The 19,743-nt window shown below is 44.0% G+C and overlaps 1 protein-coding gene across 1 annotated transcript in view; it reads left to right on the top strand.

The window, feature by feature from the left end:
* Nup133 (nucleoporin 133) overlaps nucleotides 1-19,743 on the top strand; it is a 50,143-nt gene that overhangs the window by 5,116 nt on the left and 25,284 nt on the right. The window contains exons 4-11 of the mRNA XM_076572314.1: nucleotides 2,294-2,401; nucleotides 5,280-5,414; nucleotides 6,705-6,875; nucleotides 8,161-8,316; nucleotides 9,010-9,080; nucleotides 13,377-13,524; nucleotides 16,495-16,642; nucleotides 18,012-18,169. Of these exons, the coding sequence (XP_076428429.1) occupies nucleotides 2,294-2,401; nucleotides 5,280-5,414; nucleotides 6,705-6,875; nucleotides 8,161-8,316; nucleotides 9,010-9,080; nucleotides 13,377-13,524; nucleotides 16,495-16,642; nucleotides 18,012-18,169 (1,095 nt within the window). The remainder of the gene's footprint in view (nucleotides 1-2,293; nucleotides 2,402-5,279; nucleotides 5,415-6,704; nucleotides 6,876-8,160; nucleotides 8,317-9,009; nucleotides 9,081-13,376; nucleotides 13,525-16,494; nucleotides 16,643-18,011; nucleotides 18,170-19,743) is intronic.

Genomic DNA, 19,743 nt, shown 5'->3' with positions numbered 1-19,743 from the left:
TTTTCCACACTGTGTTCTCTCGGATCTGCAAGCTGCCCTGATGTGATCAGCCTTATCCTTCTTGCAGTTGAGGTTTTTCTGGAGGACCAGCTCCATCCACCCACCACAGCATCCTGCACCTTGTCTTGTACCGCACTTAATGCATCTTAATGAAAGTCCAACAGGGTTTCAGAGCCTTCATCATGTGTGAGGGAATACTTTCAGCCTTGGAAGCCTCATGGGGGGGGGGGGAGTGGTGTGTGTATGTGCGTGCCCATATTCTCACACACTGAGAATGTAGATTCCTATCCCGTGAGTTACTCTGACCATCCATCTCTCTCCCGGGGTAACTCTCCTCTTTGCCTCTAAAGACCCTGGAAAGGGTTGTAGAGATGCTCAGTGGTTTAGACTACTTGTTGCTCTTCCAGAGAACCCTAGTTCAGTTCTCAGCAGCCACCTGGTGGCTCACAAATATTTATAAGTCTAGTTCCAAAGGTATCCAATGCCTTCTTCTGGCCTCTATAGGCACCAGACATATCTGTGGTGAACATACACATATGTAAGCAAAACACTCATGCATATAAAATAAATTTTAAAAAATTAAACAAAACAGCCCAATGTGGTGGTGCATGCCTTTAGTTCCAGACTCGAGAGGCAGAGACAGGTCAGGTGGATCTTTATGAGTTCAAGGCCAGCCTGGTCTACATATTGAGTTTCAGGACTCCTAGGGCTATATATATATATATATATAGACCCTGTCTCAAAAGAAAAAAAAAAAAGAAAGAAAGAAAAGATAATCCTGGAAAATCAGCACAATATGTTCTCCCTCCAAGCTCTTGTTGTCTCTTCCTGCTTCAGACTCCAAAATGATTAGCAGGTGGGAGGAAGTGGGGCCAGCCATTAGCTAACATCAACTTTGGATAGGAATGGCTTAAGGTATAGGGAAGGAATTAAAATGTTGCCCTTCCATGTAGAATAAATATAGACCTTGCAGCCCCAATCCTTAGCCAGTCTTAAGAATCTCCAGCATTGATGAGGGGACCAGACTCAACCAACAGGTTCCTTCCCTGCACAGAGAGCCCTTCTGTCTTCCTTATCGTTTCAACCATTCAGTTTTAAAGCAAAATCTATATTATTTGCACTTAATAAAATTAGAAGCTTTGAGAATGTTCAGGGACCACAGTGCTGGGCAGTTTGCCTAAGCTGCCCACATACTAAGAACTGAGCATGCTTTTTCCTAAGTTGGAGTCGGGTGTGCGCTTTGTAGGTTAACCTTGAGCTGACAGCTCCTAACAGTGGGACCATCAATGAAGTCTGTAATATTCTCTCAGCAGCCTCTTTTCAAGCACGTCTTCCAGCTACTGTCACTACCTTGTAGGTCATGGTTCCATTGGAGCTCAGGGCTTCCTCCTCCCTAACGCTTGGTGTCTCCAGACTTGCTGTCCTCCCTCAGATGATTAGAAAGGATGTGTATGGTTAGAAGTAGCAGTGAGGGAAAATTCTTAATGTACTGAGTTAGCAGAATGAGTTGAATGTTCAGCTGCAAGCCTAAGAAATAGTTTCAAGGAAACTTGGTTTAATTTCTCTTTGGCCATAATAATTTTACATGTCAATTAAATTATACCTCAGCTGAGAAAATTTTGCAGGATACCTGGTCACTTCTCCTAACACAGTGGTTCTCAACTTGTGGCTTGCGTCCCCACAGGGCTCACATATCTGATATCCTGCTTATCAGCTATTTACATTACGATTTTTTTTTTTTTTTTTTTTTTTTTTTTTTTTTTTTTGGTTTTTCGAGACAGGGTTTCTCTGTGTAGCTTTGCGCCTTTCCTGGAACTCGCTTTGGAGACCAGGCTGGCCTCGAACTCACAGAGATCCGCCTGCCTCTGCCTCCCGAGTGCTGGGACTAAAGGCGTGCGCCACCACCGCCCGGCTACATTACGATTTTTAACAGTAACAAAATTACAGTTATGAAGTAGCAATGAAATAATTTTATGATTAGGGATCACCACAGCATGAGGAACTGTGTTAAAGGGTCGCAGCATTAGGAAGGTTGAGAACTACTGCTAACCTAGTATGAACACACAGACTAGTTCATACAGAAGTCCATTTTAGCATTTGTGTATTCCTGCCTTTGTGTCTCTTAAGATTCTCTGTTGTACCTGATCAAAAAGAGCTGTGAAAAGAAAGGATATTGTAAAATACTATTCCAGCCATGAATTCATATGAAATATACAGAAGAAACAAAGAGGTCAGAATAAACAAACTGGGTTGAAGGTGAAGTTTTTTTTTTCTGTTTGCGTTTGTCTTGCAGTTATCTGTTTGCAAAGAACTCCAGCTGCCCCCTAGTGATTTCCACTGGAGCGCTGACCTGGTGGCACTCTCTTATGCTGCAACCTCAGGTGAAGTACATTCCGTTCAGGTAGGTGATTTAAAAGCTGATTGAAGGGGCTGGGGAGATGGCTCAGTGGTTAAGAGCCTGTATAACTCATGCAGAGGACATGGGTTCGGTTCCCAGCTCCCTCTTTAGGTGATTCATTACTCTATGTAACTCCAGTTCTAGGAGATCTGACAATCCTTTCTGACCTCTGCAGCTACCTGCAAGCAGGTGGTGAACATACAGACAAGCAAACGTACACACGTACATGTAAATTTTTTAAATCTTTTTTTAATAAAGCTGATTGAGAGCCTGGTGTGGTGGTGCACACCTTTAAACCCCACACTGGGGAGCCAGAGACAGGTGGATCTCTGTGAGGTCAAAGTTAGCCTGGTCTATATCAAATTCCAGGCCAACAGGAGCTTTGATGAGACCTTGTCTCAAGCAATACCTTTTCTAAAATAAGAAAATGAAACAAGGTACAGACTGAGGACTTACATCCAGAATACAGAAAAGTCACAAAGCAAAGTTTGATGAGAAAACAAGCAATTCAATTTAAGAACAGACAGATGGCCCAGAGGTTCAGAACAGCAGAGGACCCCAGTTTAATTCCCAGCAGCCATGTGGCTCACAATAATCTGTAACTCCAGTTCCAGGGATTCATCATTTTGATCCCCAAGACCAAATTCAGAGTTTGGAGTTGGGGGGTGGGGTGGGCTCCTTTTAGTCCACAGTTAGGGGGCAGGGTAAGGGGGTCATATGCCTTCTGACTTCCACAGGCACCAGACATGTACATGATGCATATATGTACATGCAGGCAACACTCATACACATAAAATATATAAATGAAAGAAGAACAAAACAGGGCGAGGTCTTCATTAGACATTTACTTTACCGGAGAGTGGGTGTAGCAGACAAGCACATGAAGAGCTGTGTAGCATCATTGCCGTTGGAACAGTACAGACACCACACCCGTGACCACTGCTGTACAGCTGATAGAATGGCTGATGAGCCTGACACTGCTGGATGAGACAGGATGTGGAGCAGCTGGAACTCCTGGGTGGGATGTAAAACTGCATACTCTTGGTTCCCAGTTTCTTAAAAAGTGAGAGTACACATGCCCTGTGACCTAACAGTCCATTCCTGGCCATTTCTCTTTAAAAAAATGAGAAATATATACGTATTATTAAGTTTCTTAAGGCATTTTTGTATATAACCTAGCTTGTTTGTTTCAAGACAGGCTCTCATCTTTGTGGCTCTGGCTGTCCTGGAACTCACTGTGTGGACCAGGCTGGCCTTGAACTCATGGAGAGCCACATGCCTCTGCCTCCCAGGTGCTGAGATTAAAGGCGTGTGCCTCTACTATAGGATCTATAACCTAGCTTTAATTGGCTCTCCTCCACCTGCCTGCTCCTTATCCCTGCTTCACCCCTCCCACCTCAGATCACGTGTTCTACTACCAGCCCCATCCCCCTTAGCGCCTCTTTTATTCTTCCCCACTTTAGTTTCCTGGTCTCTATACAACTCACTGCCACATGAGTAAAAATATGTAAGAAGGAAAAGCTAAGATTCACATGTGAGTGTTTCACATACAGTGTCTATCTTCCTGAGCCTGGGCATCTCATTTAATGGAATATTTTCCAGCTCTGTCCATCTACCTGCAAATTTCATAATTTCATTTGAGAAATGAAAACACAAAAAGTCACTTGGGTTATAACAGTTTTATTGGCAGTTTTATTTTATTTGGAAACAACCAGCGGGTCCTTTAGCAGACAACATGTGCAGTGACCCAGAGAAACCTCCGGGAAGCTAGGGTAGAGAAGCAGGGTTGGAATTTAGTCTGTTCTACTGTGTGACATTCTCAAAGTGCCAGATCTGCAGCGATGGACGGTTGCCAGGGTAAAGCAGGGAAGGCATGACCATCAGGGGTCAGCGTTAGGAGTTTTGGGATGACAGAACTGTTCTGTACCCTTAGGGTGGGCGATTACACCATCTACACATGTTGAAATTCACAAACCTGAACAGAAAGGTGAAGGCGGTTTTACTGTTGCATAATCTTAAAAGTAAAGAATTTTGATGGGCATGATTGTACACACCTTTAATCCCAGTACTTGAAATGCAGAGGTAGTCAGATCTCTATGAGTTCAAGGCCAGCCAGTGCTACATAGTGAGACCGTGTAGCTAGAGTTTTCCTGTCTTGCCCACAGTCAGGACAAATCTCTGTCACCTGCCAGTCCCACAGCCGCTCAGACCCAACCAAGTAAACACAGAGACTTTGTTGCTGGAGGGCTTCTCTCCAGGTTCCCCAAGCCCCGCAGTCCCACAATCCACTTATAAAATAATCACTCAGACGCTTATATCACTTATAAACTGTATGGCCGTGGCAGGCTTCTTACTAACTGTTCTTATAGCTTAAATTAATCCATTTCCACAAATCTATACCTTGCCACGTGGCTGGTGGCTTACCGGCATCTCCACATGCTGCTGGTCATGGCGGCATCTGGCAGTCAGTCCTTCTGCCTTCCTGTCCTTTTATTTCTCCTGTTAGTCCCGTCTATCCTTCCTGCCTAGCCACAGCCGATCAGGTTTTATTTATTGATCAATCAGAACAACTTGACATACAGACCATCCCCCAGCACAGCCAAGTGCAGACCATCTCAGACACCTGCACTCAGGCCCATGGTCCTAATCATCCTCTATGCGGACCTGCTGGGTAACGCCACAAAGAACCCAAGAAGGGCTCCCACAGGACATACAGAACATCCCACAGCAAGACCGTCTCTAAAATAAATGAATATGTAAAATAATAATAAAATTATAATAAAAATTAGAAAGTCTTGTTTTCATCAGTATCATGATGTCATAGGCACCTGGGTTTGAGGCCGTCTTCCATTGTTGCTGATGACTGTGGTTTTGTTTTAAGGCTGTTGCTGTCATGGTTGCTACCAAAGAGGGGTCCATCCGCTACTGGCCCAGCCTCGCCAGGGAAGACACCTACTCAGAGACCTGTGTGGATCTGGGAGGCGAGAAGATGTGTAGGTTCCTGACAGCAGTGCAGGTGTGTGTGAGGAGAGCTGTAGTGTGGACTGGTGGGGAGATCTGAGGCTGGATGTGGATCCTGAACAGCTACAGGGACCTGGGAGGCGTAAAAGAAAGGCAAGGAAGAGAAGAGGGTGAGGGCTGTGGTGTGAGCTGGAGCAGGGGGGCCTTTCAGTGGGGCAGTAGGATATTGGTTCATTCCCTTTAAGTATTTTACGAAAGTAGCTGTTACAAACTCTTGGACAAGCCGGGGGCACACCTTTAATCCCAGCACATGGGAAGCCGAGGCAGGCAGTTCTCATAGAGAACTCATCTCTGTGAGTTCAAGGCCAGCCTGGTCTACAGAGCTAGTTCCAGAACAGCCAGAGCTACACAGAGAAACTCAGTCTCAGAAAACAAACAAACAAACTCTTAGACAAGCTAAGCCTGGTGGTACATAACTTTAATCCTAGCACTCAGGAGGCAGAGGCAGGCAGATCTCTGTGAGTTCGAGGACAGCCTGGGCTACATATAGAAACCCTGTTTCAAAAAAAAAAAACAAACAATCAAACAAATAAATAACTAAAAAGAAGGAAACTAACTCTTAGACATGGGAGGATACTTGTTGGTGTCTACTCTGCAGTTATGGAAGAAATCTGGGACTGGCTGGAGTTAGGATTTGGTCAGCAGAGTGCTTGTCCAACATGCACGGGGCCCTTGATTCCATCTCCAGCATTGCTTAAACCAGATGTAATAGTGCATGCCTATGAGTCCCGCAGTCAGGAGAACAGGGAATTCAGGGCAATCCTTGGCTACATAGTGAGTTCAAGGCCGCCTTGGAATGAATGCATGAGGCTGCCCAAAGAAGAGAGAGAGAGAGAGAGAGAGAGAGAGAGAGAGAGAGAGAGAGAGAGAGAGAGAGAGAGAGAAGGAAAGAAAGAAAGAAAAGGAAATCTGACATCTGTTAAACCTATAAATGGTAAACCCTTAATTTAAAATTCAGATTTTAAAAAGTGAACTTTTTTTGTTGTAAGAATATTTCTGCATATTAGTGAAAGGATTTTAATGGAATAATATACCTTTTTAAAATTCTCTCAGGTATATTTAAGATAGGGGTAAGTTTTGTCAAAAAAAATTTTTCTTTTTTCAATTGAGACAAAATCTTGCTGTAGCCCAGGCTGGCATTAATGGTAATCCTCCTGCCTCAGTTTCTCAAGTGCTGGGATTTCAGGCATGCACCACCACACCAGGCCTTGTCACAGGTTTTTTGGTAGTTCTTGGTCCTAAGATTCTATGTATTCTGAGTTTATCTTGTTCTGTTTGTTCACAGGGAGGAAGTTTCATCCTGTCCTCTGTGGGGAGCCAGCTAATTCGATTGATTCCTGAAAGCTCAGGGAAGATTCACCAGCACGTCCTGCCCCAGGGCCAAGGCATGCTTTCAGGGATTGGCCGAAAGGTTTCTTCCCTTTTTGGGATTCTGTCCCCTACTAGTGACCTCATGGTATGTTTACAAAGAGCTGTTTACACTGAATTGAAAGTTTCCTGGGACAGTGTTACTGGTTCATATGAATATAAGCTATTGTGTTCTGGGTTTGCTTTTTAATTTTGTGTGTATGAGTATTTGCCTGCATGTATTTCTATGTATCTTATGGTTGCCTAGTGCCTGCCGAGGCCAGAAGAGAGCATCAAATCCCCTCGAGCTGCCTTGTGGGTGTTGGGAATCGAACCTGGGTCCTCTTGAAGAACACTTAAGTGTTGTTGACCACTGAGCCACATCTCCAGTCCTACTATGGAAGTTTTTTTTTTTATGAGTTTTTAAGGTTGAATTTGGCCTGAAGTGTGTCTTCTCCCACACCTCCAGTTCTGTGTGGATGACTCAGGATTACCCTCCTGACTTGTCTGGGAGGAAGAGGGCATAGGCCTAGGTCTGCCAGCTGCTTCGGTTCTCTTGTGAAGCAGGGCCCTTTCTCTCCATTGTGCGGAAGCTCAGCTCCTCAACATACTGCTTGTTCCTCACCTCAAGTGACTGTGGCACTTGTTCCCTTGAATGTCCTTTAAACCTCAACAGCATGTTTAGACACAAATTTTTCATCTTTTGACATGTCTGTTTCTGTTAATGGCACTGTCCCTTTTCTCAAGTGACCTGGGTGGGCTTCAAACCATGGTGATAGTCACTGCGCTTCCCTCTCTGTCGTACATCCAGTGGTTCCCCAGCTGCTTCTGGGTGCATTTCATCCCATGGTCTGTCTCTCTGTCTCTGTCAAAGCCCTGGACCGCCTCATTGTTGGCCCTTCTTGCCCTGTAACAGGAGAAATGGGATCGCTGGGGGTTTAAACTAAAAACCACTGTGTACATTCAACTTACACACATCCATTTCGTACAAAAGCGTCTACTCATCATACAAATAATGCCCATGTCTGATGCGTGTCCTTCCTGCCAGGCTCCCTTCAAGTGCTAGACTCAAAAGCTATGAACATCTCCTTGTCTCACCAGGTTTATAGACACACACTCAAGACTCTGCTGTGGTTTCTTTAAAGAGTTCTTACATATAGTTTCAATTTGATAAGACACTGGTTCTCTGAGGACTCTGTAACTTTCCCATCTTCCAATTCTGCTCTTTCCAGCTCTGCTCTTCCCAAGCCTTTCCTTTGGAGATTTGGCCTTGCTTTCAAGGTCTGTTTCAGAGTTACTCCTTCCTACAGAGCCTGGGGGAGATTTATAGTCAGAAAGCTGTGAAGCACATGAAGTTGGAGTCAATCTCAGCATGACCCCTTCTCTCTGCACAGCTGGCCAGTGTTCTGTGGGACAGAGGAAGATCGAGTTTCTACACCCTGACAAGTTCAAACATCTGTAAATGGGAACTGGATGATTCTTCAGAAAAACAGGCTCACAGTTGGGATATGCACAGAGCCCTGAAGGAAAGCATTACTGATGCTATTTGGGTGAGGAACAGTAATGGCTATTTCTGGCTTGATTTATGGTGTGTAACTGTGTTCATTCCTTCTTTGTTTTCTTTGAGACAGGGATTCACTCTGTAGCCCAGGCTGGTTGTAAACTCAAATTTTAAGTCCTTCTGCCTCAGTCTCCCAAGTGCTGGGATTATAGGTAAGCATCGCCATGGCCATCCCATCTGCCTCATTGAAACACATTTCCATGTAATAAGTAGTGCATATATATATGTGTGTGTGTGTGTGTGTGTGTATACACACACACACACACCTATGCAGTAGGAGTATAATCATGTGCCGCCATACCCAGCTGACCTAATTTTTTTTAAGACAGGGTTGCCAGGCGGTGGTGGCATATGCCTTTAATCCCAGCACTTGGGAGGCAGAAGCAGGCGATCTCTGAGTTCGAGGCCAGCCTGGTCTATAGAGTGAGTTCCAGGACAGACTCCAAAAGCTACACAGAGAAACCCTGTCTCGAAAAAGACCAAAAAAAAAAAAAAAAAAAAAAGACATGATTTCACTAGACTAGACAGCCCTGCTTGTCTTGGAACTTACTATATAGACCTGGTTGGCCTCGATACCAGAGAGATGGATGCAGCACTTTTCCAGGTGCTCGGTGCTCAGTGAGTGGAAAGAAAGACACAGTAATTACTGGGAGCTTGCTTACACTTTGCTATTTCCATTTAGGGATCTGAAAGTAACTACGAAGCTATTAAAGAAGGGGTCAACATTCAGTATTTGGACTTGAAGCAAAACTGGTAAGCAGCTAACTTGTCCTAAAGAAGTTGGATGACGAGTTGACATCTTTGTGGTGACCTGTGTCCTGCTGCCTGCTCTGCTGGCACTGCTCTTCTCTGCTCTTCTCACTGTCTGCTAAGCCTCTGGGTGGTCTGCTGTTCCTTACATAGTGATGCTGGTTCATGTGGGAAATTGAAACATTCCTCAGCTGTAAATGGTGTGTTCCTGTCCCCGTTAGACCTGAAGCTTCTTGGCTTGCACGGCTGGACCAGCTCTGTCTTTATTCCATCTTAAGGCCAACACCCCCGCCTTTCTGTTGCCAGGGGAGTCCAGAACAGTAGTCTCCCTGCTCTCCACTGGAGACCTCGGGTTCTCATCACTGTCACTGAAGGAGCTCTCGTATCCTGTAGTCAGTGGCTAAGCTGTAAGGAGGCTGTGTCCCTCCAGTGCAAGCCAGACTCGGCATGGCTTATGCTTGGAGTGAGTTTCCTCTTAGCAGGTCTCAGGCAGGCCTTGGCAGCTCGGTTTGTGGCCTCAGCACTCAGGAAGGCTGAGGCAGGAGGTTCCTGGCCAGCCTGAGCTATATACAAGACCCTATTGCAAACAAACAAAATTGAAGACTTTTTTGTTGCCTTTTTTGAGACAGGGTCTCACTATATATAGCCTTGGCTGGCATGGAGCTTACTATGTATACTAGGCTGGCCTCAATTTCAGAGCTGCCTACCTCTGCCTTCCAGAGTGCTGGAATTAAAGGTGTGTGCCACCACACCTGGCACTTAAAGACTTCATGTTTCAGAGTCGTGTTTACTGTGTCCTGGTGTGGTATGGCACAGTTGTCATGCGTGTTTCTCACATGGATGTGTGGTTGTCTCACTGGCACTATTGAGACTGTCAGCATGTTTCTCAGCAGTATTTGAAGACCCTGTAAAAGCTACCAAGGAGGTAAAATGACAGTGTCTCCTTGATTTCTACAAGCATTTTTATTAAAGACCATACTTGTTTTCATTTATCTGACTTTTGGATTTAGGGTGTGGCCCTCTGGGCTTGCCGTAACCTTTTTAGGTTGAGGATGTGGAATAAAGCATGTTTAGGAGTTGCTGCTCTGAGACTCCACTCTTCTGTGACATGAGTCCTTGAGAAACTGGAAAGCACTCTCGTTCTCTGTCTTCTTGATGACTGTTCTCTCTGTCATCAGTTCTCATTAACTGGAATGCATGCGGTTTCTTCTGGGTGAGAACATCATGTCTCCTTTGTCGTCATTGACTCTTACTAATAATTTGCTGTTTTTTTTTCATAGCCACAATCTGAGCTTACATGTTCAAGTGAGCAGACTTAGGAATTTTTATTGGATTATTAAAAGCTTTCTTCATTTTAGATATAAACTTAGGGTTGTTTTGTTTTGTGACAGTCTTTCTTTTAGTGTGTTAGCCTTAGGCTTGGGATCCTGCTGACTCAGTCCCCAGAGTGCTGGAATTACAGGCATGTGCGATCACGCCTGACTGAGATTTTCCATTTCAGTTTATTAATGTGTAGATTCTCCTTTATTTTACTTTTTTAAAAAAAATTTTATTTCATGTGCATTGGTGTTTTGTCTGCATGTATGTCTGTGTAAGGGTGTCATGGCAGCCATGAGCTGCCATGTGGGTGCTGGGAATTGAACCAGGGTCCTCTAGAAGAGAAATCAGTGCTCTCAACTGCTGAACCATCTCTCTAGCCCCAATGTGTAAATTCTTACATAAACTATTTGTCAAAGTTTTACTGATCTGTAAAATTGTGATTATGTACCTTTGTACATACTGTTGTCACTACCTAAAATAACTTCATTGATTTTTTTGAGGGGGGAGTTGTTTTGAGACAAGCTTACTGTATAACTGTGTGGCCTGGGAACTCACAGAGATCTGTCTGCCTCTGCTTCCCAAGTGTGGTTGTTTTTTTTTTTTAATGATTTACATTCTTTCTCCCCCCCCCCCCCCTCTCTCTCTCTCTCTCTCTCTCTCTCTCTCTCTCTCTCTCGTGTGTGTGTGTGTGTGTGTGTGTGTGTGTGTGTGTGTGTGTGTGTACATGCAGAGGCCTGAAAACAGCATCTGATCCCTTGGAGCTGGAGTTTTATGATTGGGATCCTCCTGGTTTGGGTGCCACGAACTGATCTCAGGCCTCCTGAAGAGTAAAAAGTGCTCATAGCAGTTGAACTGTCTCCGTAGCCCTGTGTTTTGTTTAGGAATTTGGGTTAAAAAAAAAAAAAAGTTGTCAAGGAATAATGGCCCTAGAACGACTTTTTAAAGACCCTATTAGATGAGTTTCCACACTTGGTAGCATGGTGATACACTCTTTAGTGACCCCTTCTTCCTTTTTTTGTGGGGGCAGGGTGGAGATAGGGTTTCTCTGTAGCTTTTGGAGCCTGTCCTGGAACTCACTCTGTAGACCAGGCTGGCCTCAAACTCACAGAGATCCACCTATCTCTGCCTCCCATGTGCTGGGATTAAAGGCGTGAGTCACCACCGCTGCTAGTGACCCCTTCTTACAGCCCTGACATAGGCATGACCCACTGTGCCAGCTGCGTGGTATAGAGAGGACACCACCATGGCTTTCTCCTCTGAGACGTGCTGCCATTTGAGCTAGACTTCCTGAATTCCTTTGTTGTCTGAGTGGCAGAGGGAGAACTAAGGGAGGAGCTGTCACCTGGGTCCTCGTTCCAGTGCTTAGAAATGGCTGCCCAGAGGAGGTGCTTGCTGCCCCATAGATTTCAGATCCTGGAATGAAAGTTGCTCATAGTGCTACCTTGGAAGAATTTGTATTAGAGAACATTTAATTCTTTTGTTGCACAACAACATAGGTTAAGAACATAGAAGCTTTTACAAGCAAAAAATAAGTTTTCACATAAACAGCAGCTTGGATTTCTAGAACTGAGAGTTCAAACTGAAAGCAAAGTGGTTTTGTTTTTGTTTTTGTTTTCTCTGAACAAAGGTAAATTGTGAAGAACACACTATTAATCAATCCTGTGACTTACCTCTGAAGTGCTTTAGGTGACTGTTTCAGGCTGTGCAGCCCAGAGTAACAAGGGTACCACCTCAGCAGTGCTAAGTGAACATGGGTGCCCGTATCACAGCCTTAGATCCAGGCCTGGGTTCTACTTTGCCTGAGGAATGGACTGTTCTAATTCCCAGATTCATGTGGTGATCCTTTAAAAAATGTCTACAGTCAGGTTGGTTGTGCTATAATTCACATGTTGTGATATTGATCCATTTTGGTATTGGAGTTATGAGGTTTTGCTTGCTTGCTTGAGACAGACTTTCATGTAGCCCAGGCTGGCCTCGAACTCCAGGTCCTCCTGCCACCATGCCCCAAGTAATAGGATTACAGGTGTGTGCCACCATCCATGCCTGGTTTTAATTCTGTGAGTCTTGCTAAGTGCATAGAGGCATCTTTTTTTGTTGTTTGTTTTTGTTTTGTTGTTGTTTTGAGATAGAATTTCTTTGTGTAACCTTGGCTATCCTAACTAACTCTGTAGACCAGACTAGCTTCGAACTCACAGACATTCACCTGCCTCTGCCTCCCAAATTCTGGGACTAAAGGCATGTACAACCGCTGCCTGGCAGCGTCTAGTCCTCTTGACCATAGTCATGACATAGGACAGAGCTGGGGGTGTTGCTCAGTGGTAGAGCAGTATCTACATATAGGCAGGTTTTGAACCTCAATAAGGGGCTGGGGGAGAAGGTAGGGAAAGAGATCACCCTTCCTCCAAAATTCCTTTGTGCCCCTGAAAGTCATTGATCTGTTCTGTCTTCAAAGTTTGTCTTTTTCAGAATAGTGTGTAAATGAATCGTGCACTGTAAACACAGCTTTGATGTGGTGGATGTAAAACTGATTCAGAAAGTTCTTTGTTTTCATTGCTAAATAATATTCAAGAGAATATATATATATATATATATTCTATCTATCTATATATATATATATATATATAGAGAGAGAGAGAGAGAGAGAGAGAGAGAGACCAGGATTTATCTACTCGTCAGTTGAAGACATTGGGTTGTTTCAGGTTAGCTACTGTAACAAAGCCAGTGTAAACATTTTCATGAAGGCAATTATGAGAATATTTTTTTTTTCTCCCTTGGGTATTTATGTAGGTGCAGGACTCTAGCATGTATGGTGAATGTATTTAATTTTGTAGGAATCTGGCATACTGCTTACAAGAAGCCTGCAGGGTGTGGTGGCACCTGCCTTTGGAGCTCTGTGAATCCCACAACAGCCAGGGCTATAGAGTGAAACACCAACAAAACACACACACAAGAAGCCTACCTTTTCCCCCTCTTATCTAGTGATGGCCTCCTGGTTTTGGCAGCAGCGTGGCACCTGGGAGACAGTCCCTGCCTCATCTATTACTCGCTGATAACTGTGGAAGACAATGGTAACCAAATGTCAGATACCGTCACCGTGGAAGTTACTCAGTACAACCCACCTTTCCAGGTAAGTAAAATCCCACGGAAGCCACAACATCAGCTCTCCACAACATCATAACTCCTTTATGACCATTGGTGTCTTTTAAGGTGTCATTTGCAGGATTTGGAAATACTTTCAGATTTTACAAAAAAAAAAAACTTTTTTGTTTTTCCATCTCATTCTTGAAAGATGACAATGAAGGTAGCCAGCGGCCAGTCCTCTGACTCTTCTACTGTAGGGGCTCTTTGTTGAGTAGAAAGGAAGTTTGATGGTGAGGTGCATGGTGAAATACTTGGATTCAGATTTTGGTGTGTGTGTGTGTGTGTGTGTGTGTGCGTGGTATTTGAGATAGGGTCACTCTATGTAGCCCAGTCTGATTTGGTGTGTGTGTGTGTGTGTGTGTGTGTGTGTGTATGTGTGTGTATGTGTGGTATTTGAGATAGGGTCACTCTGTGTAGCCCAGTCTGACTATGTAGTCAAGATCTTTCTGTCTCTTGTCTCCCAAGTTGTTGATATTATAGGTGTGTGCCACCCTATCTTCCTGGGGTTTAATTTTGAGACTTCTATATTATGGAAGAATTCCATGTGCCTAGGGAGTGGCTCTGTTCACATGGTCTACAAAGTAAGTCACCAGGAGATAGTCGCACTAGTGCTGAGTGTGTAAACAGCGACTAGACACGTTATCTAATAACTGGTAGTTAGCAGGGAAGCTATGGCAGCTGTGCCACATACACCTTAACCTTGTGTAGCATTTAATTCTCTTAAATCTTTATTATTTATTTGAGACAGAGTCTCACTATGTAGCTCTGGCTCACCCTGGAATTCACAGAGTGCTGCTTGCCTCTACCTCCCAAGTGCTGGTGTTAAAGGTGTGTGTAACCATGCCTAACCCTTATTTATTTGCTTTTTCATTTATTTGGCGGGGGGCAGTATTTGCACGTGCGTACAGATGCTTGTAGAAGACAGAGGCATTCTATGTGCCTCTGGAGCTGAAGTCACAGTTGATTGTGAGCCTCCCAACATGGATGCAGGGAATTAAACTTGGGTCCTCTGCCAGAGCATCAGCTTTCTTAACCACGGAGCCGTTTCTCCCGCTACTGAATCTTTATTCTTAATACACTTGCTTATCTGAATCCCGTAAGAAAACCTGCTGATGGGGTTGGGGAGTTAGCTCAGTGGTAGAGCGCTTGCCTAACAAGCACAAGGCCCCGAATTTGGTCCTCAGCTCAAAAAAAAAAAAAAAAAGAAAAGAAAAAGAAAAAAAAAAAGAAAGAAAGAAAACCTGTTGTTCTTTTATTTCTAACAAGAATAAACCTCACCATGTGTTTCAATTTAGTATAATTGGAAATCATAACTCATTTAAATTTTTTTAGAAAGTGCAAAAGAAGATAAAGAAAATTTGAGAATGAAAAACATTCTGCAGTCTCACTTTAATGAAATGCTTTAAAAATTAGTTTAGGGGACTAGAGAGATGACTTAGTGATCAGGAGCATCTGTTGCTGCTCTTGCAGAGGACCCAGATTTGGTTCCCAGGTGGCTTATATCTACCTGTCACTCCAGCTCAATGGGATTCAAAGCGTCTATCCTCTGTAGGCACCTGCGTTTGTGTGCACATACCCACTACAGGCACACACACACACACATACACATTAAAAATAATTTTTATAAAATTTTAATACTTCTTTAGTAATAGTTGGTGATTGTTAGTATTTCCTAATTTTGTGTCTAGTGAGTTCTTATTGTATTTCTTACTCTGATTTTATATGTGAACAAATAAATTCAATTGTCTTGTATATGAGTTTGTTTGGAGGCCTCAAGCTTGCTAAATGTAGGCTTGTATGTGATACTGGATGGTAAAGTAAAAGCCATGTGGGTGCAGTGGCATACCCTTTTCTGGAGGTGCACACCTTTTTATAGGTAGAGATGAGCAGACCTGTGAGTTTAAGGTCAGCCTAGGGAGTTCCAGGACAACCAAGGTACATAGCAAGACTGTGTAAGAAAAAGAAGGCAGCCGGGCAGTGGTGGCACACGCCTTTAATTCCAGCACTCGGGAGGCAGAGGCAGGTGGATCTCTGTGAGTTCGAGCCTGGGCTATAGGGTGAGTTCCAGGACAGGCTCCAAAGCTACACAGAGAAACCTTGTCTCGAAAACCGCCCCCCCCCCCCAAAAAAAAAGGAAGAAAAAAGAAAAAGAAGCCAGAACCATAATATTTTCTTTTGTATCTACCAGTTTAAAAATAGATAATATAACAAATTAGAGCTTTTTGTTTCTTATTTGTTACAAGCTTCTAGTTATAATCTTTTTGTTTGCTTGCTTGATTTTTTTTCAAGACAAGGTTTTTCTGGGTAGCCCTGGCTGTCCTGGAACTTACTCTGTAGACCAATCTGGCCTCAAACTCAGAGGTCTGCCTGCCTCTGCCTCTGCCTCTGCCTCCCAAGATCTGGGATTAAAGATGTTTAATCCTACTACTACTACGGGCTTACAATCTTAACTACATGTGTTTTAGAATTTTGCTAATTGCAGTTCAACAAATAATTCCTATAAGACAAATGTCTTAGTTCGTTTGGGCTGTTGCAGCAAAATACCTAAGGTTGGATAATTTATAAGCTATAGGAAGTCCTGGAGGTTAGAGGTCTAAGATAAAGGTTCCAGTAGATGTGGTGGCCTATTCCTCATCCTTAGCACCTTCTTGTTGGTGTCCTCACATAGAGGTGAACACGCCTGCTCAGCAGAGCCTTCCTAGAGACTCCACATGTTAACACAGTTAGCAGTCAGCATCTAAATTCTTGAGGGACACAAATGTCCATGCCACAGCAATGACTGTACACCTCTCCTGTGAGTGAGTCATCTTCTGCAGTGTGTTACTTTCACAAGGGAAATCAGTGAACGAGAATTCTTAACCTTTTTGTGGAATGGTGTCAGACAAACGTGGTTGCAAACCTCACACATAGTTTTGTCTTAATTCTTACTAACGATAATCCTAAATGTACCTTTCAGTCTGAAGACCTGATTACATGTCGATTGATGGTGCCAAACTTTTCAAGCCAGATGACCTATCTCTATATGGAGAATGCCATTTTCGTGTGCTCCACGGGAACTGGGAAGTTTTCTCTTCCTCAGGAGAAGATTGTCTTTGATACACAAGGTACATGGGTGGCTGCTTTAGATGAAAAGATGGTTCTTTCTCCATTGAATTGTATTTTCACCTTCGTAAAACTTCAGTTCATCATATGCATGTGGCATCTTTGTGGAGTCTCTCGTTCTCCCTGTATGTGTCTGTCCATCCCCAATATTACACAGTCTTCAGTAAGTAATTCTTAAACTCACGCACTTCGGCCAGCTCGTTAGCCGTTCTTGGCCGTTTCTCTTCTTTTACTGCATGTTTTGCCTCTGGTTTGCTACCTGCCGGGTAGAAATATTAGTACTGTTTGCAGCAGCTGTATTCACAGCTGTGCTGAATACCCAAGAGTGGGTAGAACTTACACAAGCTGTTATCTTTACAGGCAAAATTAGTACAAAAATTTTTTTTTTCCTCAGAAGAGACAAGAAAGTAAGAATTAACACAAAGACGTACATGCTCGTATTGGTTTGTGAGAATGGCTCACTCTGAATTAACACTCCATAATCTAATTTGTCCAGACCCCTGGCAGGAGGAATCCTGGGGAGCTGGCCTAAAACGCAGACCAGACAAGTAGATACTGACCAGGTATAGCCCTACTATGACTGTACGGAGGACAGGGCCTGGGCAAGGCCACAGAGGGAGCCCGGGTGGTGGTCCACACAGGGGGACAGTATTGTGGGCTGTTCCTAAGGCACAGAGCAGGCTGGCTACTGCCTGGATTGGCCCAATAGAAAAAGACCATCAGGCAAGGAAGCCAGAGGATACCATAGGGCAGAGATGCTGCCATGCTGAGTTTTACAGAATGAAGAATTTGGAGGGACTGAGGAGGGCTTTGCTCACTCCTCTCTTGCAGGAACAAGTTTTGTCGTTTTTGTTTTTTGGATGGTTTTGTTTGTTGTTTGGTTTTGGGTTTTTTTAGATTTTTATTTATGAGGGACAGGGACGCCAGTGGAGACCAGAAGAGGGTGTAGTCTCCTGGAGCTAGAGACACAGGAAGCTGTGAGCCTCTCGGTGAGGTCACTAAGACTTGCAGAAGCAGCGAGTGCTTCAGTTGTGGAGTCATCTCTGCAGCCCAGCTGTTCCTGTCTTTAATGTGCAAAGACGGTCTGCTTCATTGAGTAGCAACAGGGTCTTGAGATTTTTTTGGAATTTAAAAGCTGAGGCCAAAGTAGAGCATAGACTCCGGGGGCTGAGGCGGGTGATGGCATAAGCTTCCCAACCTGAACCAGTCTAGTCAAAGAAAGTAAAATAAATTGCATTATATTAAATACATTTATGCTGTAACGGTTTTATTTTAGGTGTCATAAAAGAGGAGGGACACAGGTCATCGGGATAGTTGGGGTAAGAGATATGAGGAATTGTTCTGTGCATCTTTGTGTATTTTTTTTCTCAGGAGATGGCATTTTGGGCGCGGGCTCCTGTGGCGGTGTTCCGATCCTTTTCTCTAGGAACAGTGGTCTGGTGTCTGTCACTCCAAGGGAAAGTGTGTCCCTATTAGCAGAGGACCTGGAAGAGTCTTTGGCCTCTTCAGTTGGTGGACGGGGCAGTGAGGTAAGGTGGTCCACAGACCACTTAGCGTTTGCTTTATCAGCATTTCACACCAGAAGAAAAGGCAGGCAACGTAGAAAGGCTGGGGTGAAGTCAGTTCTTGTTCTCTTGCTCTCATATCTAGGTCCTCTTTCTCAGGACCTCGTAGGCCTCAGTCATTTCTTCTGCTTTGTCCTCGGCATTTCTGAATGTGTGTGTCGCTGTTTCCAAGTCACCAGTTTGAAAACAAGGTCTTGGAACAGCGTCCGCTTCCTCCTCTCCTTTACCTTCCCTGGGTGTGCGCTGGCAGGATGGGTGTTGGAATGGTTCGCTGAGCCCAGGACAGCACAGTGACAGTCCACCCACTGTCCAGCAGCTTTGGGAAGGTGCTTGTTGGCGTAGTTTTTCCTGTGGTCCCCTTGGGAAGTGACGAGGCTTATCCTGCAGTTTGTCTCACTGTCCAGACCCTGAGGACCTGTCCCCACCGGTGCTCGGCAGACCTGTATGCCACCTTACCTGGGCTCTGGGGGTCAAACCCAGGTCGCCAAACCTGCGCAGCAAGTGTCTTTATTCACTGAGCCATCTCAGTGACTGCAGCAGATGAAGTCTGAGAGGCTTAATGAGATTAAACATAAATAAATAAGAAATCAACTTTCACCAGGTGTGAAAGTTTAGTTCCAGCACTTGAGAGGCAGAGTTTGTGGCCAGCCTGGTCTACAAAGTGAGTTCCAGGATGGCCAGGGCTGTATGCAGAGAAATCCTGTCTCAAAAAACAAACAAACAAAAACCAACTTTCTATTATCTTGAAACCTGAGGTAACTTTATCTGTAAGTTTGGGGTTTTTAAACAGAAAAAAATATTTCAGTCACAGAAGGCTAAAAAGAATATTGTTTAGGGATTTTTTTTTTCATTTAAATAGTATATGAAATATATAGATAATTTTCTTCAGACAAACTGGTTTTTTTGTTTTTTGTTTTTTTGAGACAGGGTTTCTCTGTGTAGCTTTGGAGCCTGTCCTGGATCTTGCTCTGTAACCAGGCTGGCCTCGAACTCACAGAGATCCACCTAGCTCTGCCTCCCAAGTGCTGGGATTAAAGGCGTGCGCCACCACCGCCCGAAGAAACATTATTTTGATGCTAACACAACCAGTTGTGTTTATCTTCCAACAAACTCCAAAGCTGGTAACAAAAATGTTTTCAAAGAATATTTTCATATTTGCTAAAATATAAATGTCTTCTTCCACTGAAATGCATGACAAGTGCACATATTTGAGTTGGTTTACCATAAGACACTGGCTTGTCTGATGTCTGTAATCGTCATACATAGACTTTTTTCTTTTGAGACAGAGTTTTGCTGTGTAGCTCAGGCTGGTCTTGAATTCACGATCCTCTTGCCTCAGTCTCCAAAGCACTGGAATAACAGACATGTGCTGCCATGTGTAGACTTTGTGTAGACATTTTCATAATTAAAAATTGAAGTGAAAGAAGCCGGTTGGAATCCCAGCTCTTGAGAGGCAGAGGCAGGTGGATCTCTGTGAGTTAGAGGTCACTCTGATCTACATAAAGAGTTCCAGACCAGCCAAGGCTACCTAGTGAGAC

Source organism: Peromyscus maniculatus, chromosome 5 (genome assembly GCF_049852395.1).
Source record: "Peromyscus maniculatus bairdii isolate BWxNUB_F1_BW_parent chromosome 5, HU_Pman_BW_mat_3.1, whole genome shotgun sequence".
Taxonomy (NCBI): domain Eukaryota; kingdom Metazoa; phylum Chordata; class Mammalia; order Rodentia; family Cricetidae; genus Peromyscus; species Peromyscus maniculatus.
The sequence above is the reverse complement of the archived record's forward strand: the minus strand, read 5'-3'. Positions and strand labels throughout refer to the sequence as shown.